General features: G+C 38.3%; 2 protein-coding genes across 8 annotated transcripts; one reads left to right on the top strand and one right to left on the bottom strand.

Moving 5' to 3' along the window:
* Window positions 1–454: 454 nt before the first annotated feature.
* hif1al (hypoxia inducible factor 1 subunit alpha, like) lies at window positions 455–15,475 on the top strand. Of its 7 annotated transcripts, none has more exons than XM_055196616.2 (15): window positions 455–611; window positions 4,973–5,163; window positions 5,423–5,574; window positions 7,902–7,986; window positions 8,075–8,187; window positions 8,908–9,095; window positions 9,598–9,704; window positions 9,793–9,940; window positions 10,024–10,232; window positions 12,259–12,395; window positions 12,472–12,567; window positions 12,671–12,807; window positions 13,360–13,471; window positions 13,558–13,666; window positions 14,019–15,475. In XM_055196616.2, exons 1-15 carry the CDS (start codon window positions 589–591, stop codon window positions 14,096–14,098), a joined length of 1,887 nt encoding a protein of 628 aa, XP_055052591.1. In that variant the 5' UTR covers window positions 455–588; the 3' UTR covers window positions 14,099–15,475. The 7 variants fall into 7 exon arrangements, 6 of the variants coding, with proteins under 6 accessions (XP_055052591.1, XP_055052588.1, XP_055052590.1 ...); XM_055196613.2 differs by having other exon boundaries at window positions 10,024–10,244; XM_055196615.2 differs by having other exon boundaries at window positions 5,420–5,574.
* Window positions 15,476–17,275: 1,800 nt separating this feature from the next.
* LOC129438837 (sushi domain-containing protein 6) lies at window positions 17,276–23,206 on the bottom strand. The gene is made up of 5 exons (XM_055197745.2): window positions 23,027–23,206; window positions 21,434–21,540; window positions 21,102–21,299; window positions 18,592–18,727; window positions 17,276–18,500 (listed from the first exon to the last, which is right to left on the bottom strand). Exons 2-5 carry the CDS (start codon window positions 21,525–21,527, stop codon window positions 18,173–18,175), a joined length of 756 nt encoding a protein of 251 aa, XP_055053720.2. The 5' UTR covers window positions 21,528–21,540; window positions 23,027–23,206; the 3' UTR covers window positions 17,276–18,172.
* Window positions 23,207–23,668: the final 462 nt, after the last annotated feature.

Below are 23,668 nucleotides of genomic sequence, written 5' to 3'. Positions count from 1 at the left end.
TTTTTTTGTCTTCAGACACACATCTTATTTACAAATCTTTCTTATCTTACAGTGTCTGCTTACATGGTACAAAACCTGAAAATACAAATTGTTATATTTAGCATGGGGTATAGAAAATGTCTTACGACATGGGTTTAGTCATTGATTTATTTACCAATTTTCTGTGTTATATATAACATGTTATATAAAATAATTTTTAATTGTTTTTACTTCTTTTTACTGACGAGTTTATGTATTGACCTTATTTAATATATATTATTGTAATTCAATTATATATTAAGTATACCTATATAATATGCAGACCACAGAAAAGCTAAAACATTCCAGTATTTTTTAAAATATAAATCAACACACTATACTACTTGTTTTGAACTATTTTAATATCATACACAACCCAAAAAAATGCAGTCTATATTTTGATTGATATACCTGCAGTGGCTTTTATTTTGACATCGACCGTTTCGCAGACTACACTCGACTCGAGCCCCTTTAGAGCTGAGAGATAAACAACTAGCGAGCAGTCGCGTCTGCAGTCAATTCAAAGATTGAATGTTTTAAAACTTGCTTTGCAGAGGTTTCATTGGAACCATGGTGAACTCTGCTAACAAAAGGTAAGGCATTTTGTGTCTACGAGTGGTTGTAAGAGACATTAAATGTGAAAATTGCAAAAGAGGTTGGTAAAGAGGGTGGGGGACAAGATCCTTAGATGTCGACGTATGGTATGGCCTTCTTATGTGCATGCGGTGATTGATCCATTGATTTGTCCATTAGCAATAACTTTCGTTTATCATTCTATTGTTTCTTATTCGTGCCTATGTTGATATAAGGTGTTTGTATGGTTTTGTTTGTGATTTGGCAAGACAATTTTTAATACCTTTGTAAAAAGACAATAGGCCATGTATATAAATTGCATTGTATACAGCCTGAAAACATCCCATTTACAAAAAAGTGCATCATGAAACAAAATCTTACCATGCCCGATGTGGATAACCATGTAATCATTCAATAAGTGCAACTTAAAATCTTCAAGAAATTATACCAGTAACTATTGTTTAGATCAGGTGATCCCTTGACCACATGGGCAGTAAAACAACTTGAAGTAAATGTCCTTGGATGTGTTTGCCTGATTCAGGAGAATTCACGATAATGCTTTCTTGTTATGTTCCTGTTCCTTTATTTCTAGTGTCTTTAAGCTTACATAATCTTTGTATCGACTGTTTACAGCTATTGTTGTTTTGTTTGTTTGGGGACACTTGCACATTGTCGTGCTGGTCAATGAATTATGAATTATAAAAAGTCTCCAAGTAGATGAATATACAACCATTTACTGTTCAACTACAATGAATACTTCCATTAGTTTTACTGACAAACCATATAAACATTTAATTTGCTGATAAACGGTTATACGTGTATATTGGGCTTTTACAATTTGCACAGCTTTACATATGACCCACAATGATACATATTGGTCGTATATCAGTAAAGTATTGCAACCACAAAACATCAGATATCCCCACAGTCTTTCACCAGGCATGCTTACATTGAAGTTATTCTTCACTTTGTTATGCACCAGCCTGTAAGCTCATTAGTTTTTTTAATTCTAAATTTGCATATGGCTTGCTTAAGACAAAATTGTTGATTTTTGTCCTAGTCAGGTCATTATATCCTATCTACAAACAATAGCGATATACCTACAGTGCATATCAGAAATATATGAAGTGCAAGCTTCCTAAACCAAGTAAACAGGTCAGAGTACATTATGTTCTCTTTCGGCTGGATATAGCAGTAACTACTGCCTTGTGTTGAAGCTTTTGTTGGCACACTTCCTACAGTCTCCCCCTCCCATCGCCGTGCAAACGAACTTCGCTGAACCACAAATCACACAGTGGTCCTATATGCACAACCCTGGCGCGAGCACGACCTGTGTACGCGTCGAGTGTTATACCTATTGAAAGCAAACGTACCGTGACATTCGCCTGACCTAAACCTGCGTGTCTACACTGACGCAAAATAAAGTAAATGTATTTATCGTATGTGTCCGGTGCGAGGAGAACACGCTGTTCCTTAACAACGGCTTCCGACTGATCGCGCTGATTGTATGAGCGTGCGGAACTCACGAGACCTTTAAATAGCGAGTGCGATCTGTCCACTGTTTAACGTCAAACGAAGCTTATTTGAAGTGAATCTATGCGCTGTTTTTGCCTTATAAACAATTAAAACGAGAAACCTAAAGGGGGAATCCCAACCAATTGAGTTGTTTAATTTTGCGATTTATTCATCTCAGTCTAATTCTTTAGCTCAGTCCGCAGGCTATATGTCTTCACTTGAACATTCCTCACAGCCTGCTATGCCGCCTTTATGGGGCGAGGTTCAGATAAGTTCGTTTGGGTTGGGAGAGAGAGTGGGTTACACTACATAGACCGTCCTACAATAAAGTGTTGACATTTAGCCAGAAAACTTTATACTCTTAGTCAATCCACAGCAATGAAAACAGTGCGAAAGTTGGGCGTGACGTCTCAAGGACACGATGTTCCTGTTTGCTGTAATGCAAGTGCGTCATGAGGCTGCGCGCCTTACATTTGAAAAGCAATTTACGTCAAGTGTTCATATCAAGCTTCATATAGACATTTTAAGATATTAATTAAGCTATGAGTGTGTAAGAAAGGGACATTTGAAGTGTGGGCATATTTATATAAATCTGTCAAAATGAAGCCATTATTTGCATTGCGTCCTGTTCTGGTTTTATATCGTACTTTAGGACTAATTAAATTTATTTAAAGACTTACCAGTCTTATTTACCTGTCTAAACTAATTTCTCATTTTACATATTATTTAACTCATTGCCTTAGTAATGGAGTACAAATAGTATGCCCTTATGTTATATTGCAGTAAAAGCTATTAAAGCTATCAGATACAAAAGCTATTAAGTCATTAAAGTAGTTGCATTTTGTGGTCTCTCTCTCTCTCTCTCTCTCTCTCTCTCTCTCTCTCTCTCTCTCTCCCTCTCTCTCCCTCTCTCTCTCTCTCTCTCCCTCCCCCAAGTAATTTATTGCCATGACTGTGTTTAGTTACAATATAACCAAAGCTTATATATAAGAAACAATTTTCTTCCTATCGTTCCCTAAAACAAGAACTCTCAAATATCACCCTAAAAAGAGAAGTAAATAACATGTGAAAAGTGCATGATGTGCTTTTTCTGTGTATTATTTTTAGTACGGATTGTGGAATGTGTTTGTAATGGTCATCCTACACTGGTTTCTCCCACAATGACCACCGGCTGTTAGCGGATTATTGTGCAATTTGAGGTGGTCGCCTGGGGCTTGAAATAGGATGCTGGTTTTTGCTTCATCTTATATTCAGCTTTTTTCTCATTTAAGATGTTATATGACTACATCCTATTTGGTTAGTTGTTTATACTAAGTTAGTTAATTTAAGTTAGGGCTGCATAAATCGAAAATCTAATCAGTATTTACAATTACGGGTGAAACAATTACATCATCACCGAAAGCCTCAATTACAGCTGTCCATTTGTGGTCATTTTGGTGCGTTTCAGCAGTATGTTTTGGCACCAAACACAGTGGTGAATCAGAGATTTTAAAATTGATAATTTGACATCTCCTTTAGCCATTCGTTGCGGATTTTGTACTAACAACGTCACGCCCATAATTATGTCATTTACATACCATGCAGCTGCATTAAAATTTTTAATGTAAAATCTATAAATTTTCAATAATAATCGCAATTACAATGTCAAGGTGACTAATCTGCAATTATGATTTTGGTTATAATCGTGCAGCTTCCTTGCCAACTAATTCTTAGTTTATTTTATCGTTTCATTAAATTCTCAGGTCTTTACTGGTTGCAGAAGTTTTATGTGTAAATAATTGCAAAGTAATTTCATGTACCCATAAACAGTTTGCTTTGGCAGTTTTCCATTCAGTGTTCTTTCTCAGGACTTTGCCTTCATTCGGGTTGTTTTACTGGTTTTTGATATTGACTTAGCACACAAAAGGTATAATTATACAGAAGGTTTGTGTACCAAATCTACTGGCTTTTTTCACAAAAAAAAAAATCTGTTGTTAAATTTAAGTCATGTGGTTACAAATAGTCATTTGACCCAGGGAGGTGATGCATGACACTATTTTTGTGTATCTTGTCCTCATACTTGGTTTCTGTGTACAAACATTATGTTTTTTGGTATGCTGCAGATTATACAAACATGATGTGGGGTTTTTTCTTCGCCAAAGTGCACAAAGGCCGGTTTGACCGAACACAAACTAAATGTTTACAAAAGCGTGTGGCTGTTACACAGCTTGTCAGATGCACTTTCTGTCCTGTTTACTAGATCCTACCCATGTATCGTGTTATACAATAGGCAATAAATCAATCCTGTTTAACCTGCATATTACAATCTGAGTTTATCCTGTATTGTGTACCCTGGCAAAAAAAAAAAAAAAACGTTTTAGTAAAAAGTATGTCAAATGTTTGGTGGGGCATCTTGGAATGTCAGGGGTCATCAAAGTTCAGTTCTGTTCAAAGCAAAGGAGGAGGTCACAGACTCCGAAGGGCTGGGAGGAGACTTTATCTGATCAGGAAACATGGGGGAGGGCCGCAAGACGGGCTTTACTGTTATAAATGCAACAAAGCACCTCGAAATGCCTTTGCTGAATGCTTCAGGCAAGTGGAGGAAGGGAACAAGACCCCCACCTTTTTTCCAAAAGTTTATCTGGCACTCTCTCTGGCAAGAGACAGCGTAATAACACGGTAACAGCTGGGACAAATGTTTTAAAGGAACAAAGGCAACATGTAAGAGGAGGAAAAAAATATGTGTTTCTAACTGTGTTGAGCAACAGTGGATTACTTAAAAAAAAAAGATGGTCTTCCCACTTTTGGCTTCTGTCCTCAAAACAATGATGTCCTGGCAAATGTTTGATTTAATTCTCCTAAACTGGTTTGTTTTTACCTTATTTAGGCCCAGTTTGGAGCAGCGGAAGGTGCGTTCGCGGGATGCGGCGCGATGTAGGAGGAGTCAGGAAACAGAGGTGTTTTATGAGCTGGCTCACTCTCTGCCGCTTCCACGACGTATCGCATCCCACCTGGACAAAGCTGCCATCATGAGGGTGGCACTCAGCTATCTGCGCATGAACCGTCTAATCCAATCCAGTGCGTGTAACAAAATAAAAGCTTTAAAACATGAACATAATTTATGGAATAATGTTTAACAAATAATTAGTTACAAAGTTATTGGTTAATAATCAACATTTCCAATAGACTTTTAAATTGTCTGTACATCTCTACTATCTTCCTCGAACACCTTTAGGGCTCTTTGGGGTCCATTGGCCAATTGTGAAATTGTTCTGTGTCAGATTTGTCTCAGTTGCCCTATTCTGATTTGATTTTTGGTTAATGTGACCTACAGCAGGGTCCACCAAAACACAGGCTCATGAGGAGGTAGAGGATCCCACTGATGGGTTTTATCAGCAGGCACTGGCAGGCTTCGTTCTGGTCCTGACAGAAGAAGGAGACATGGTCTTCCTCTCAGACAGCGTCAGCAAATATATCGGCATAACGCAGGTGAGTGCAGCCCCTTCGTATTGCAGTACTTCATTCATTCATACGCAATGTGAATTAAGGGTCGGTGATATATTAAATATTTAATATTTATAGCACAAGGCTGTTGAATGCTTTATTCTGATTGGTTGAGAAATGTTCCATGGGTGTGCATTATATTTTGATAAATGCACACCTAACGCTTCGCGTCATGACTCAATACCACCTTGGGTGTGCATTTCGAACATTTGTATTGTAAATATTTTTATATCACAACATTTTTTATGGTCTTGTGATATTGCGGTTATGTTTTTCACTGTGAGATTTTAACTGGTGGATTTAAAAACTGCTCAACGTATTTGATTTAATTTTGTGCATTACACAAATAGAGAGCCAATGAAACGGAGTTAACATCTAAACATTGCAGTTGATTGTAGGGCAGTAACTTAACTCTTCTGTGTTCTCTCTGTATGGTATGGCATGTTCATGTTACGTGTGTGACAGGACCATCTCAGAATAAGTCAGTTCCTAAGGAACATATCATATGAAGAGGTCAGATGCAAATCCCTCTTGTTTTTTTGTAAATATACATTTTTTAATGGATTCTGCCAACAAACCAGTATTTCTGAATGGCTTGAGGCCAGGATTAAGCAGATGTAAAGCAAAAGTATTCAGTGAATGTATGATACGTGCTTTTTTTTAGTGCATTCGGTTAATGTCATCATTATCTCATTTTCATGGAGGTGGCGTTTAGCTGCTTTTGCATCTGAGCTCCTCATATGTGTTGCCTTTTCGTCCGGGCTGATGACTGAACATTTATGTCTGTAATTTAGCTAGGGGTGCACCGAAAAATGGCGATATACACTAATAATACGTGGCTGATAACTATTCTTAATCGCACAGCTGATATTATTGACAGCTTTGCATGTAATACGGCTTTTGATCAGTAAGTCCTTATCGATCTGAAATCATAGTTTGAGTGGTTTATAACATGCAGCAACACTCGTCAAACATAATCATTATACATAATATTCTTTATTATCATGAAAATACCTGAACAACAATATAAATATATCCTTAAGCCATTTCCTGGAGCTGCGTGTCATAGCTGCGTATGTATGGTTCTTCGTCTGCAGCGCATATTGAGTTTCTGCACGAGAGCGCCCTCTGGCTTTCCGATGATAAATCGGTGCATCCCTAAATTTAGCTTTGATTAATGCTAAGACATGCGCAGATTGATGGATTGCTTTGTGCTAAATTTCTACGCCTTTGAACTTTTTTATCTGTTTGAAACTTTTTAATTGGCTGAAACGCATCTATTTATTATGTTTTTGGTTTTCTGGATCATTTTAAAGGGGTCATGACATGTTTCATTTAATTATTTTATTGCGTTCTCTGAGGTGTACTTCTAATATTACTCAAGTTTTTTGCAGAAAAACATAATTTATCATCCTCTGACTGAAACGGTCTGATTTGTGTGTTTCCCCTTTAAGAGCGTTTGGCCTGGTTCGATGTCCTGCCCACCACTATGATTGACAGCCTACATGCTGCGGCTACCACACAGTTTTACGACAAATACAGCTTCTCAAATGGTCTATCAAACGCATTGTGTGTTTATTCATGTCACAGACAAACAATCGCACAACGATAAAAGTTTTTAACACTAAAGAAAGCATATAAACGAATCACAGTCGTTCTCAGCTAGTGTGCACAAACACCGCAACACTGTACATCAGATACGATAATGTGGGAGTCTGCAGATCTGGAGTAGGAAGGTCACATAAAAAAGGAATATATCTATATGTCATTTTTAAATTCAAAGTATTTTCCAGAGAACAATTACATAAATGCTTTAGTTATTGATGAGGGCGTTTTAAATTATAAAACTTAAAGGGTGTATTAATGAGACAAGACCTGCCTTGCCAATAGATCAAGGCAAAATTGATTCTTAATGTCATGACCCCTTTAATGTTACAGGAAAGCAATGTCGCAGTGATAGTAGGTTATATGAGGGACGGGGAATGAAATCCCACACACATGCCCTACATTAACGTTCTTTGAATTGCAAATATAAATAGATGATATATCTATTCTAGTTTAGGCTGTACGACTCATGATGTTCAGGTGATTCATTCCTAGCAATTAAAACAAATGGATCTACCGATGAATATTTTTTAAGAGTACACTAAAGATACTCTGGTACAGATATTAATATAGGCCAAAGGCTTTGAACTTTGACACTAAATAGCTGGTCACATGTAGGACATTCTTTACTATTCTTGCCCATCACCTGTCAAATCTCCATGTTATGCTTATGTCTTGTTTTAAATCCTGATTATTGTGATTTACAGCTGGAGCTGCTTGGACAGAGTGTGTATGAATTTGTTCATCCGTGTGATCAAGATGAAGTGAGAGACATCCTCACCAGCAGACCAGGTAAACAATTGTATTTGGATTTAAAATAAATGTCCTACTGTTTATCCTCACGTGTACAATGTTTCAAAATGTCATTTTTCATCCTCAGGTCTCACTAAGAAAAACCCAGAGAAGTTGATCGAACACAATTTTTTCCTTCGAATGAAGAGCACTCTTACCCACACGGGACGAACAGTGAATATCAAGGCTGCAACCTGGAAGGTACATATAAGCTACATCCACGGATGCTATATGTATTTATTCAACAGATGCTTTATCCACAAATATGTGAACATTTAACTTTATCAAAGGAGCCAACATCTAATGAGCATATTTGTGATCTAGTCTGTGAAAACACAGCTTTCTACATAAATCATCATTATGCATAATGTAAAGAACATATAACCTTTAATATTAACTGAGTAGGGTCGTGTACAATATTGAAAGCAAACTTTGATGATACAATCACAGTTATGAGCCTGGATTTCAAACACAAGGTCACATATATGTTATAAGTACGTTTTGACAAGTGATTAAGTTGAATCAATACTGGTGTACTTCCTTAGCTTTTTTATATACATATAACACCTGTTAGTTTCTATTTAAAGGGTGTAGATAGCACTGAGGTGCATGCAGGACTGTATCAGCATTACCACTTCACATCAGCTTGGTCTTTGTTGAATTGTAGCCAAGAGTACATAAAACAAGACTCAAATACACACAAGGCAGACGTCCAGTTGTATTTTGTTCCCTGACGGAAGGCACCAGTCCAGAGTATTTTGCACGTTTCACAATCCTGCGTTTGCGTCGGTATTATGTTGAGAAATTAACAAACAGTCTCCACATGGGCGCCAATCAGTTTCTGGCATTTCGTTTTAAAGTAATTTAAACCAAGGATCTAAAAGTACATTCTTATAAAAGCCCTCGTCTCTTTTTTTCTAGGTTCTTCATTGCACAGGACACATGCAGACTCTCAGCAGCGAAGATGAAAGCTCGCCCCCTGCTGTCAGCTTCTTGACATTGCTCTGCGAGCCCATTCCTCACCCATCAAGTGTTGAATTCCCACTGGACAGCAGCACCTTCCTCACACGCCATAATATGGATCTGACTTTCACACAGTGTGACGGACGGTAAGAGCAGAAGTTCATACGAGTTTAAATGCATCACAACATAGTTTACTCCCACGCCCTAAATGGTTGTAAAGGTTTAAGTGAATCTTAAGATGGCACAGACAAAACAGGTCAGCTTTGTTTTTCTGTGACACATTGAGCTCTGTTCACCTCTTTGGAAGAAATCCAAATTCAGCCGCCTACCGGATTTGTTAAATCTAACCACAGTTACTCAGATAAGTGAATTACACAATCTTTCTTCAAACACAAAAGCCTGTAGGCTTCAGGCTGTTTGGATTGTTATTGTGGCTTGTGCATGTGCGTGCATGTACGTGACTGCCTCATTCACAGCGTGAGAAAGACTGTGTCTCGGATTTCCTCTGGTTTACTATCCGCTTGTAATAGGAGCTCTGTAGGATATGCTATTTATAGTGTGACACCGCTCAGCTTTGACGCACAAAAACAGAAAATGGAAATTTTAAAAGTATGCAAATATAAATGAACTAAACTTTTTGTGCCACAGTGTCACTGAGCTTGTTGGATACCAACCAGATGATCTGATTGGGCGGTCGGCTTATGAGTTCTTCCACGCTCTTGATTTTGATCATGTGACCAGGAGTTTACACATCTGTAAGTTGGTTCCTACTCTATTCTTTTGTGTGACATAATTAAACCATCAATTTTAGCCCAACTTAATCATAATGCGCTTTTTACTCAGTGTTCTCGAAGGGCCAGGTGTACACCAATCACTACCGCTTTTTGGCTAAGAATGGTGGTTACGTTTGGACCAAGACCCAAGCCACCGTCCTCTACAACAGCAGGACCTCTCAACCTGAAGCTGTGGTCTGCCTAAACTTTATCCTTAGGTAACTGGTCAGGCATTTTAAGTTTGCATTAATGTTGTGTGGTAGTTGAAATAAGCAAGGGCTCATTTTTGTCTTTTTGGCAGTGGGGTGGAGCAAGCAGACGTGGTCTTTTCTTTAGAACAGACCTGTGATAAACCAAAAGTCAAAATTGAGAAGCTGAGCATAATGGAAGAAGAGGACTCGGATATGGAGGAGAGCAGCACTGCCAAGCTTTACTTCCAGATGAAGGAGAACCCTGAGGAGTTAATGCAGCTGGCACCTCACTCTGGAGACGCCATTATTTCCCTAACAGGTGGCTTCACAGGTGCTTGTTTTAGCTCAGTAGACTGTTTAAACTTTCTGTCATTCTTAAAGGGGAACTGTCACTTTTTATAAATGTTTATAATATGCAAAGACAACAATTTTTGTCAAGACATTTTTAGACTGGTTCCCCTGAGAACTGTAAACTCCTTAGTGCTATAAAAACCAGATTGACTGCATTATTGGCTTAACCAATTGTACAGGTTTGGGGTGGGTCCATCCATTCGACCAACCAATGTCAGACTGTTAGTCTTAAATGCAGTCATTACTGCAATTTAGTAAAAGCGATACTCTAGTCAAATGTCAAAATTACCCTTGATTTACTCACCCTCAAGCCATATGAGATGGACATGTCCATCATCTTTCAGACCGGTACATTTGGAGGTATTTTTGTGAGTGTCTTTGCTCTTCCAAGCTTTAAAATCGTAGGACAGTGGTTCTCAAACTTTTTCAGCGTGCGGCCCCCCTGTGTGTAGGATGCGTTCCTTCGCGGCCCCCCCCCCAAGAAAAACAGTTCTAAAACTTCACATTGTAATTAAACAAAACATTAAATTACACAAAGTAGTGATGCCTTATTTTTTTAGGGTTAATTTTACAGAATTCATGATAATGTATTTTATAAAATGTCATAAAACTAGGGCCCCCCTGGCACCATCTCGCGGCCCCCAGTTTGAGAACCACTGCTGTAGAAAACAGGATCAGGGAACAACATAAAATCCTTAAAAAGTACACCCATTCTTCATAGAAGTAATCCACGCGGGTCTTCAAGGGGTTAATAAAGGTCTTATGCGGGTAATCGATGCATTTAATTTTTTAGAAACATATCCATATTTCAAACTTTATTAAAGGTGCAGTGTGTAATTTTTAGAAGGATCTCTTGACAGAAATGCAAAATAATATACAAAACTATATGATCAGGGATGTATAAAGACCTTTAATAATGAACGTTATGTGTTTATTAACTTGGAACGAGACCTTTTTATCTACATACACCAAGGGTCTCCTTACATGGAAGTCGCCATTTTCTGCTGCCATTTTTCTACAGAAGCCCTTAATGGACAAATTTTTTACTAAGTTGTCTCCAACGATGACATATTTGTCCATTGGTGGCTACCGTAGCTTCTCTATGTGTTTCAAAAGCGAGGCGTGAGCATGACGAGGATGACGTATCGAAACTACACCCCAGTGTTAACAAGTGTGGAGAAAGAGGACCGTTCCGACATTGTTGTATGTGGAATGATACTAATTAATGTCTTTGTGTCAGTTTATTGTTTAAAATGGTCCGCAAATGTGCATTTTATATATGAAACACGTGACCTTTCCACGGCATTACGCAATTACGTGAGGTCGCGCTGGTTCGTCACACAGCCGGAGGAAGACGAGAAGTTGTGGTTTAAAAGTGCATATTTTTTATTTTTCTTGCCAAAAATGACAATCGTTTCACTAGATGGGACCCTTGTGCCTCGTTTGGGATTGTTTAGAGTCCTATGAAACTGCAGTTTTGAACTGCATTGGGGCTGTTGAGTGTTGGGGTCCATTAAAGTCCATTAAAATGAGAAAAATCCTGGAATGTTTTCCTCAAAAAACATAGTTTCTTCTTGACTAAACTAAGAAAGACATCAACATTTTAGATGACATGGTGGTGAGTAAATTATCTGGATTTTTTAAAGAAAATGGACTAATCCTTTAACCCCTTGGAGCTGTGCACTTTTTGGGGTATTAAAGTCAGCTGTTCTCTGATCCCTGTTTCTACCACTATTAGGCTTTGAAGAGCAATGACATTTGCTGGGGTAACTCCGGGTGTGTTGGTCTGAAGGATGATGGACATGTGAATCTCGGGTTGTGTGGGGGGGAGTGAATCATGGGGTGATTTTGATATTTGGCTTAAGTATTGCTTTTAGTGACTCCAAATTATATGCTTCTCCTTAAAGTTTGAACTTTCTCCAAAATCAAAGTTGATGCTTGCATCAATCAGATCTGATTATTAGTGTTATGTTTTTTTGTTTGTTTTTTTGCAGAAGGTGTGGAGTTGTCCTTCTGCCGTCCACCAAGTCCCAACAGTGTCCCAGAATGCCCTCAGGACTTCTGTACTCCCGAACTCCGCAAACTCCTCTCACCGATATTCGACAAGCCATCCAAATCCCCACCTGCTGCGGTATGTATGAGAGCATTTGATTTGGTTGATCCTTGTTAGATTGAATGTTTGCTGACTTCAAATCTCTGTTTATCAGAGCCCCGATGAAGAGCTACCTATGGAGACGGATGGGGTGGAGAGGTTCTTCGCCATTAAACCTGAGGAGAGCGTACCTGTTAAAGGACTGACAGAGGTAACGCAGTGCAGTGTTTTTCGAGAGATATGTTTTTTAATTGAACTCTAAACTGATTTTTTCTCACAAAGATCACGCATGACTCTCTCTCGATCTGTGACAGAACATAGATGAGCTTGATCTGGACATGCTAGCTCCATATATCTCAATGGATGATGACTTCCAATTGACCTTCCTGCCCCAGTGCTCCGAGACGGCCACATCATCTCCAGAAATGCTAAGCGGGACTTCAAGAAAACGGTAGGCTGATAAATAAGTTTTAGATATAAGATCGTTTTGATTTAGGGTCTCTATCTTTTAATATATGAAGAGTTCAGATGCAAAAGCTGTTAAACGCCACCTGCATCAAAAATTAAATAATGATTGTAACTGAATTCTTGCAACACGTACATATTACGTTCATCTGCTCAAATGCGCTTAATCAGGCCATTCAGAAATACAGTTTTTTTTTAGGCAGAATCCATTAAGAGTCTGATTAAAAATGCTAATTAAAGGCGGGGTGCATGATCTACTAACTGACATCATTGCCTGGGTTGCATATGTGTGGGGCAGGTCTATCAAAAGAAGGTCCAAATTCTGTTGGGATAGGGGCATGTTTGTTTAGGTGATTTCAAATGTCAACATTGGCTTTCAGAGATCGTCCACCCCGCCTTTAACAAGAAATCATTCCAGACGCACTTACTGGGTTTTGCATCTGAGCTTCTCATATGAAAACTGTTCACATGTGAGTTGGATTCAAACACCACACAAAGGGGAAGATATTTAATATCTCTGTGTAATTCTTTATCACAGAAGTTTGGAAGATGATGAAGAGGATGACATTCCTGTTCTGGCTATCAGATGGGAGACAAGACAATTGAGCAGCTCCATAGAGGAAGACCTCCTGCTCAGCCACAACATACTGGTAAGGAGGATTCATTTGCAGTCATTTCAAACTCATTTTCTTAGGACCTCAAAAATGTCTTGATTATTAATTCATTAAATTTGCAGAAAAACTATGTTTCGGAGGAATTCGAGTTGCCTCCTCAAAAGCGAACTCACCTTTTGACTGATCGAGATCCTTTGCTGGGCGAGCATCAGGCTTTGTGTGATACAGCAGGTACGCTCACATAAAATCTATTACATTTTGTACTTATGTCATCATTTACTCACTCTTATGTTGTTACAAACCGGTATAAATGTATTTTGTTCCAAACCGTTGAGAGGCCCCATTGTCTTCCATAGTAGGAAGGAAGAATACTATGGTAGTGAATGGGGCCTCTGATTGGTTTGGTTACAAACATTCCTAAAAAATAATCTTTCTTCGTTTTCATCAGAACAAAGATATTAGTACAGGTTTGTAGCAACATGCAAGTGAGTTAACGCTGACATAATTGTAATTTTTGTGTGAACTATCCCTTTAAATGCACGTCAGCCTTTTTATTGACCATGTGTTCTTATTTTGTTAACAGCTCTGATGAGGGATAACTTTATCACCCGTCCTCCTGACTTAATGAAACCACTTGCTGACACACTGTCATCACTCACTTGAAAGAATGATGACAAAGAAGATCACAGCTGTCAGCGTGAAAAGCAACCGGTTACAGGGAGGGTTATAAATAAATAGTCAGCATCCTCTTAATATACTCAACAAGCATCAATGTAACACATTACAGAAAGCGATGTTTTACGCACAACATTTGGAGGATAATTGGCTGTCAATTATATTCTTTCACCTAAATTTGTACCGTTTTTCTTTTCTTTTTTCTTTTTTGTTGGTATACCATAGGAAAAATTTTAGTTATTTTAGTCAATATTGGTTTATAGACCAAATAGATTTAGTGTGGTGTAGTCAAATTTGGTATGTCCATTTGCATTAGAGACCTTGATTGTAGAAATGAGAGAAAAGACATGTCCACAAAAACATTGGTGCTCTGAATACCTGAGTTTTGTGCCGGTCACTCCAAATTCGTTCAAGCACAAATTGGGCCACAGGTGTTCGTAATTATTCAAAAATGAGAATATATTAGGAATAGTAGTAGTAGGCTCATCTGTTATACCGTATTTAGCCTTAATCTAAATCTGTAAATCTCACAATTTCAAGCATAACATCGCCATATCGAGGCTTTATTGTATTACACACAGCAATCCTCTGCTACACCGGTTTTATAATTAAAGGACCGTTTTGTGATGGAATTATGGGATCGAATGGAAAAAGGCTTCTTTTCAATGGATATAATCATGCTCTTCATGTAACAGATAATTCACTGAGGCCATGGCTGACAAACGCAACAAATACTCTCGAGTGACATCTTTTTATAAAGCATTTTATATACTTTTGCAATTCAGTCTTGTGAAGCTATACTTATGTATCTTTGGTGTTTAACTACAAATATTGTTTTCTGTTGTGTCTAAGATTAAAATTACACATATAACTGTTTTCAAAGAGACTGTGGTGGTGTCGCACTGCAGTTTAATTGACTGAACATCTTTTGTCTTTTTAAACCCTAAGATGATATAACAACCAATTTGCTAATCAGTTGTTTAAAAAGAAAACTTTCACAGTGATCATCTTTGGCAAAATCTGATCTTGTTTTATGTTGATATTACAAGTTCTGGATCATCCTTACACATCAGCGATCAGTTTTTAAATAGTGGTGCACAAGGTTAGTTGTGGTGCTTTTCCATTTTACTGTGAATCTGTTCTGTTCCCCTAATTTCTGTACAGTGTAGCTTGTACAGACGTGATTCAAGGGGCCTTATTCAGATGGTATGAACTATGAAGACTTGCCTTTTTACATATGGATAAGTTCTTTAAATACTCCAGACTGTGTATATTACTTGTGTATTTTTGCATCATTTATTTTCAACGTACCTTTATCTTGCATCGACAGGTAAAGAAATAAAACACGTTCAATGCATACCAAAAGAGTCGTGTTTGCTTTTTAACCGCACAGTGGTGAGTGACATCACAGCGGCTGTTGTTGAGGATAGTGATGGTCTAAGCCTCATTTAAAAGCTTTACTTGTTTTTCAATACAGATGACATTGTTGGGAAACAAAATAGGTTAATTGTGTCATCACTTACCATCGTTATTTAATCGTTATCATCAAAAGCAATCAAATACCAACCATTCAATGAGAACATGCTTTCTATAAATTATGGCTGTTTCTCACCCTGCTGAAAAAAGCAACAAAACCATTAAATAAAATTCTAATAGTTTTATTGGGAATTTTATTGGTTCTAATGGAATATGACCCAAAACACACTACAGTGAAATAAGACAGTATTGATGACGTATGCACGCTTACAAATGCGACCCCTGCTGAAAAAACAGCATACCAACAAGACCAGCATATGTTGCGTTTTGGTGCTGGTTTGTTAGTGAACACCAGCTAAACCAGCATTAGCACCAGCTAAACCAACATTAGCACCTGTTCATACCAGCAAGACCAGCATATGTTGTGTTTTGGTGCTGGTATGCTGGTGACCACCAGCATCCAACCAGCATAATTCCCATGCTGGTTTGATGCTGTTTCTTTCAGCAGGGACCTCTGGAGGCTGCAGTCTTCGGTATGAGAAACGGCCCATTTTTTACATGATTCAAATACAAACATATAATGCATATTTAACAATCAAAAATCAGTTTTTTTGTTGATATAGCATTTAAAGAAAAAAACATCCCATGTCTGATTTCTATGCGTGCGCGCATCCTCACAGACTGTAAAGTACTGAAACTATCCACTAGGTGGGGCAGTGCTGTTAAAATGGTCAGTGCTGTTAAAATGGTCTACACAGCATTTGTCACACTTGAGGAGCCCTTGTGGCTAGAAAGGATACAGGTACGGCTAAAATCTCGCTGTATGAGCGCTGTTTTCTTCATAAAGCTAAAACCTTAAGCACCCTTAAACCTAATCCTGAACCCAGCATTTAACGGGATTTAGGTCGTAGCTGTATCCTTTCCAAGCCATGACCGCTGTTTTTACCTAGCCCTAAACCTAACCCAACATCTCGCGAGAACTGGCCGACGCTGTATCCCCTCTAGCTAACGTTAGAACTCCTAAAACCTGGAACTGGCCGACGCTGTATCCCCTGTAGCTAGAACCCCTAAAACCTGGAAATGGTAAAGTCAAATGCATTGGATTGTGGGATAATGCACCTAACACGGTGTGCATTGCACATTTTGGCCATTTTAGCAGAACAGGTTTTTCATCTAAACGTACAATATTACTACAGTAAAGGATGAAATCGTGCTATTCAAACTACCGCTTGATGTTTTGTATGATACGGTAAGTTACTTATTCCTATAGTTAATATGTTTAAAACATACTTGAGTATCGACTTTGTAAGTCAGGAAACCAGTTGAACCTTTGCCAATGAAATAAGATGTAGGTCAAGTGTTGGTGTGTAGGCGACATGTTCTCTATTTCTACCTCCATGGAAACTAACTCACAAAATAGTCTCAAGGTTGAAGACTTGATGCCTATTTAACTTAATGTAAAACAACTTAACACTGTTTAATTATAGATCAGCCCTGATGCGCAGAACATTTGTGACCCTGTTTGTGAGGCTAAAGTCTCAATCTCAATAATCTTTGACATGACTTTAGATATCAAGGTTATATTTTTTGCATTATGTAAAAAACACGTTTAATAACCTTAAAGTATAGGTCTACATGATCCCTTACAGGAATATAATCCAAAATTAAACACCATTCACAGACTTGAGATCAGATTTAAAATATATTTTAATAGCAAACATTCCATTCATAAAGATTATAAATTTTAGCAATAATATATAGACATACCATTTGTGCAGCATTATATACACAATGTAACGTAAATGTTACATATCATAAAATTAAAAAATATATAAACAAATACACAAAAACATTCATTGTCCATTCAGAAAGTACACTTCAAGTCTGTAGTACTACATGTTAATGCAATATATTTAACAGCTTTATATGCATTTATGTATATGTTCTGGTGGAAGGATTGCGTTTAAAATCATATATAGGCCTTACTACAATAACACATTCAATCTAAATGCTTCGCAAAACACTGAACAGAGTAAAGGTCTGAGTCCAAACAGCTAGACTGTTTTAAGAAATTCAATCTCTTTCAGGTCTAAAGGTTAAGTGTAATATATTATTCTCATGCAGGCCAAAACCACTTTCCTTGAGCCTGCTCAAGGTGACATGAGGGATTTTGGGAAGTGATGTCACCCCTGAAGATTTAACTACCCAGCATTTCATCTTCATAGATGTTTAAATTAAAAGTCTGTTTCTCATCTCCTAATATAATACCTACATTATTAAATAAAAGTCATTCATCACCCTTGAACACCATGATCTATATCCCCTCATTGAGGAGAGATGATAGCCAAGTCTCCAGATTGTCACTGAAAACATCCACAAAATCGACATTGCAGCACTTCACCTAGAAATTAAAGATGGCTATATCTGACCAATACGATCATTGCGAAACATCTGTACCTTTTTATGACTTTACTCAAACACATGGAGTTTTAAGCCAAAGTAAGTGACCTGTACATGTTTTCGATTCGTGATCCTGTGCAAGGATATTAACAATCAAAAGGCTAAAGGTGAGTTAAAGTCAAGTATTTAGTTTGTTTTATCAACAGAAAGTGCACTTTGCGTGGCCCGTTCCTCAATATCGCTTCCACGATCTCTGGATTGTGATTGGACCTCTTCGTAAGGTGGCGGCAGAGTCTCTGTGCTCTGATTGGCCGTGTCCGTGCAACGGTTTGAATCTGGTCGCATGAGTGATGTCAGTGGACTATGCTCCGATGTGTCCTGTGCTAACAGAAGCTGCGTGGGTCCACAGAAAGGTGGAAGTCGTTGACCCCAACTACCGTAGATCGCTTCCTCGTATGTGGGAAGAGAAACAGGTAATCCATCCACAACCAGGTCCAACTGATCGGAAGACCTCCTGTTGAGACGGCAAGATGCATCATTAGTCGACATATAGATGCATAGCTCCTGAAATTTTTGGGGGGGATAAGGCTGGTGAAACTGCTTACCTGTGCGCACGACATGAGAACAGTCGGGACTTGATCACCAAACAGGCCGTTGTGGTAAGCAGAAAAATGGAGACTCCAATAGCAGTTGTAGCCACACTTGGGATAGAGCTGACCATTTTCTCATGTTGTTCAGCATCTGTTACAAAATAAAAACATGCACACTGTTTAAAGACTTGCTCTATGTAGGTTTTTGACTGTACTCATTTAAAATACTATAATATATATTTGTAGATATTTAGGAAACATGCTTGTATCCGTTTCCCTAAAAATGCAAAGCCAGTTATTCACTTTTTTTAAATGTGCCATTCGGTCCAGAATGTCTGTTTTTGTTTTGGTCTGTGTGGTCCTGCCCACTGCCAATTTATCCCCAAATGTGTATTTTTCGACAGCTTGGTTGCCAGTTATCACAGATTTAAAAAATGAGACCGCAATAGCTCATAAATGTGACCGGCATTGGACGCAACCTCCGATATGAGCCACAGATTGATTTCACACCAGCGGATAAAAAAACACGCAAACGTAATAATTAGCGAATAAATGCATGCGCCTGAAGCTCAAATTTTGTGTAAATAAGGTTATATTTTTACTTTTTACACCTTTTCATTGCATTTCTAGCGAGAAATTAGTATTGTTGTTTTCAAATATGGGATTAGTTATCACAAAGCCGGCCTCGGTTTATTTTCCAACAGAATTCCGTTGCGCTGCGTATAAAGGCTGTCTGAATGCATTTCCTGGAGCTGCCTTCATGCCGCCAAAGTTATTGTCTCATATTAGGCAGCGAGGCAACAAGGCAGTTGCCTTATTTTTCAGATGCAGCCTATAAATTGCTTAGGATAAAAGCATTAAAGGGGTGGTTCAATGGTATTTCATGCATTCTGACTTAACACAGTTTAAGAGTTGGTTTCCTCATGCTAAACAAATGCAAAGAGTCAAAAAAGCAGTTGTACGTGTTACAGAGTATTTCTGTGCCGAATGCACTTTGCCAGGGTTCGTACGAGTTCGGGAAGTTTTTTCGATTACGGGTCCAGTTGACGTTTTAGAGGTAAGCCATACGCATCACTTCTTTATATGGGCACTTCACCCGGAAAACCGCGGCCACACATCAATCAGCCGAGGATGCCAAGTTACAGGCATCACTTCACGCGACAGCTTTGTTTTATATCAAGACTCAACAGTGGCACGAAAGAAAAAGTGTGTTTTTGGATGTAAGGAAAAGAAAGCCAGCATTATGGAAACAATGGATATAGTTTGTTTATACGGGGCAGCAGCAGAATTTTGCGTGTGTTTTTTTAAAGATGGATTTTGTTGAAAAGTCCCAAACGGGTCATGAGTTGCAGGCGGTAAGTAAGACTTCTGTGTTATGTTGATTATTATATAAATGACACGAACATGTAGTGAATCATAAGTTAAACAGTGTTGTATAAAGTGCTGCATGACTTGTGACTCGCTCCTCCCACTGTTCGTAACTCCACCTTCCGATTTCTTCGTATGTTATCGGAAAGTATCGCTAAATCTAATCTGTCTTTTATAAATCTGATAAACTAAAGACTCTTCGGAGATATAAAGGATGAAATACTACTCTATATGTACTCCAGATTAACATCAGTTATGCAGAAACAACCTGTTTTATGGACGCTTTAAAAGAAAAAGTAACACCAATGACTAAACTACACATTAATGCCAAAAGGTAAACAGGTTTAATGGAATCAGCGGTTGAGTAAGTGGTTTACATCCTTTGATTCGGATTCTATGACGCCGACGTTTTCCGAAGGCTTTAAATGCATCACAGAAACATTAGCATGCTGGTTAGTTTGGTGACTTTGCTCACTTCCTGCACCAATCTGCTGGTTTCCTCTCGTGACATGTTCTAGATCAACGGAAGAAGTCAGCAGCTTGGAGAAGTCATCAGGGTTTTTTCCTCTGATAGCCTTAAGATTTTGGTTCACTACTGGGCCTCAAGTTTTTTAGGTCATTAATTATTGGTTCTTATTGTTTGATGCCACCGGCACAACACGCTTAGTCTAAATTCAGAAGTGTTTGATGCTTATGCAATAAAACGCTGTTCCTGCATGTTGTTTGAGTCTTTCATGTCAATCTTGTACTTCGCAACACTGTAATAAATTTTTGCATTGCGATGTCGATTGGATGCGACAAAATACATCATGTTCCAGCATTTATGCAATGTGGCATGCGTTTGGCCATACATGAATGACTAATTTGGGGATTTTTCATTGATTGACAAAGAAGTAGAAAGACTTGAGATGTGGGGCAGATTCAAATTTAAGTCTCACACCTGTGTGTAAAATCCAAACTAAAGTCTCGTAATCTAAGACCATCAAAGTTTGATTTAAATCATTAGTTTCACATCGATTACAATCTTTGACAAGGCCTCGCGCAATAAATATTTAAGATATCAAAGTTATATTTTTCACAGAATGTTTATTTATTTAATTTTATGCAGAAAACTCTCACTATAGAGTCCCTATAAGCTATGCTGGTTCTTCTCTTACCTGGTCGGGGTATACAGGTAGGCACAGGTGGCATCCATTGTCCATGCTGACATCGAGCCCGATGTTGGCGGGCTGGAAGAACGTAGCCTGGCTCGCAAAAGAAGTAAATGATGCTCTTCTGAGGAAAACCTCGGCAGGGAGAAGGATCACAGCGGAAACCTCCGTGCTCTGGTACGAGCGGATGGGAGCAATTCCGGCCTTAAAAGAAAAGCACGATGAGTGATTACGGATACTGATAAGAGAATTCAACAACTTCTATTACTAAGTTTTGAGGAAACTGGTGGCTAGTTATCTGGAAGAGGAAGATGTGGTGTGCTAAAGAGGAAACATACCTGTGGTTAAGTCTGGCAGAGCAGCCAACATGAGAAACCCGTAACTTAGGGCAGCGTGCAGACATGGCAAGAGAGACAATCGCTGTGCAGACATCAAAACACCTGTCCTGTTGGCCCAAAAAGCAAAAAAATTCATATCAGCAGTTTAAAAAATATGTCTATTACTCGTACAGTCTTGGGAAACGACCACAGCCACATACACTGATGCACATGACACACAGTTGATTTGGTAAATGATCGGAAGATGCATTATGGTGTGACTATCAGGGTGTTAAAAACCATTAACCGCATGTTGGCTTAACAGATAAAGGAGGGATACATCTAAAGCTGTAAGTGTGCAAAAACACCACACCCAGCACCTGACACTAGAATAACATGACCTTCACCAACCTTACAGCAGCATTGTGCTTTAACTAAATGTCAAGGTGGTGATCGGTAGTGGTCAAAAAATGACTGGCAGCCCTTCATAAACAGGTGCAAAGGTTCACCAAGGGGCTTATAAAACATAAACAGTAATGCCTGCTTTGATTGTTGCAACGTTACAGTCATTTGTGTAGATGTGGGATTGTCCCTTCTTGGCTGCGTGACATTTTAACACTTTATCTTGGCAAAGAACAGACCACAGTGTGGGTGGCTTGCCGTGACCACATTTAGTTAAAACAGTAAGAAATTGTAAAACGTAAGAGATCATACTCTTTAAATGTCAACATTAGGTGCGCTTTGTGAAATGTAAATGGCATGCAAACTGTCTTTATGCATTAACATTTATTTTTACATTGCATGGCAAGCTATACATTTTATTACTAAGTGGATTCCTTAGGGATTAAACCCATTTAAACACATTGTTTTGTGTTAACCTATTTGACACATTAGGTGTCATTTCATGTTGATTTTGAGTTTAAATAAATACAAGGGACGACACAAGATGTGTTAAAACACCAGAAAGTGTGTCGTTCCAAAAATAACACAGATGTGTTGAGTTAAAGGCAACGTATTAGAGGTGTTATTTTTACACATTCGTTTTAAGCGTGTATGACGTTTGTGCTGAAAATGCAACATTGAGCTTTATTAAAAGAAACAGCATACAAATGATAAAGTTAAAGTGGTGCAATATGCATTTGAATTTTGACTGCCAGTAAGATGAACAATTAATGTGATGGGAAACATTATCACAAAAGAAAAGAGAACTGGGTCCACATTACTGAAAAATCCTTATTTAACATGTTTGACATGTTTTGCGAGTTTAAATGGTGGCCAAACAGATAAGAGGTATTTAATTCATTTGATCTGCAATGTTAAAATCCCATTAATTAACAATGATGATTCTGTTTTCCATTGCATTGAGATATAAATGACAAGTGCAGAAAAATGCAACAGGCTGTAATTTATTTATATATATAAATGTAAGTATTATATAATACTATATATACTACATACACACACTATTATGTCATTCATGATTCACGACCGCGTGCGTTTAAAGCACAAAGCTTCTGCACAAAACCTCTTTCATGACGCCCATACCTGCATTAAATTCTCTAAAATTAAAACAGTAATAATGAGAAAAGCTTATTGAATCAAAATGAAACTTACCCGACAAGGAAGCTCGCGTTAATAAAATCTTTATCAAAGATATAATCCAGTCGCTTCTTTAGTGTGTATTCGTTGAACAAGGGGACTGATTTTAGATGATTTAGCACGCGACCTGTCCCCTCTCGCTCAATGGGACCTAAATCAACAAGTGCATGTATTACAGAGCAGCTGTCAGATGACTCACCGCACAGCTGAGTTAACACGCGCGGCTCGAGTTCTGATTGGTCGCCCTAGCAGCGCGCTCACGCCCAGAGCGACGAGAGCGCGCCGCCCACGCAGACCGTCATCATATTCTGGAAACCGAAAGCGATTCGTGGAAAATGGTACAGTAGTTGTAATTTATACAAATGTTATTTATACAAATGTTTCTTTACGACCCCACCTAAGTAGAAACCGCTTCCCCATTTGTTGTGAAAGAAGAGGAAAAGGGAGCGGCAGACGTAAAAAAATATTATGAAATGTATCGATAATCTGTGAGCGAGCTAAAAATATCAATCAGGCAAATCAGACTGACGCAAATTTTAGCGAGCTGCTTGCATAAAAAGCTTTTGGGGTTTTAATGGATGTTTTGTGAAGTCATTTTTTACATTATTGTGTGCCACAAATACATAATATTATCTAAGCAACTTATAGACACAGTAG

This window comes from Misgurnus anguillicaudatus, chromosome 24, assembly GCF_027580225.2.
Source record: "Misgurnus anguillicaudatus chromosome 24, ASM2758022v2, whole genome shotgun sequence".
In the NCBI taxonomy this organism is placed as follows: domain Eukaryota; kingdom Metazoa; phylum Chordata; class Actinopteri; order Cypriniformes; family Cobitidae; genus Misgurnus; species Misgurnus anguillicaudatus.
The sequence above is the reverse complement of the archived record's forward strand: the minus strand, read 5'-3'. Positions and strand labels throughout refer to the sequence as shown.

Coding starts and splice junctions, on each gene's coding strand:
- hif1al (XM_055196612.2), top strand. CDS start 589: ATGGTGAACTCTGCTAACAAAAG. Junction 8,188..8,907: donor TCAAGGCTGCAACCTGGAAG/GTACATATAAGC, acceptor CTTTTTTTCTAG/GTTCTTCATTGCACAGGACA. Junction 13,472..13,557: donor TGCTCAGCCACAACATACTG/GTAAGGAGGATT, acceptor TTAAATTTGCAG/AAAAACTATGTTTCGGAGGA.
- LOC129438837 (XM_055197745.2), bottom strand. CDS start 21,527: ATGTCTGCACAGCGATTGTCTCTCTTGCCATGTCTGCACGCTGCCCTA. Junction 21,300..21,433: donor TCTGCCAGACTTAACCACAG/GTATGTTTCCTC, acceptor TTTTCTTTTAAG/GCCGGAATTGCTCCCATCCG. Junction 18,728..21,101: donor TACCTGTATACCCCGACCAG/GTAAGAGAAGAA, acceptor ATTTTGTAACAG/ATGCTGAACAACATGAGAAA.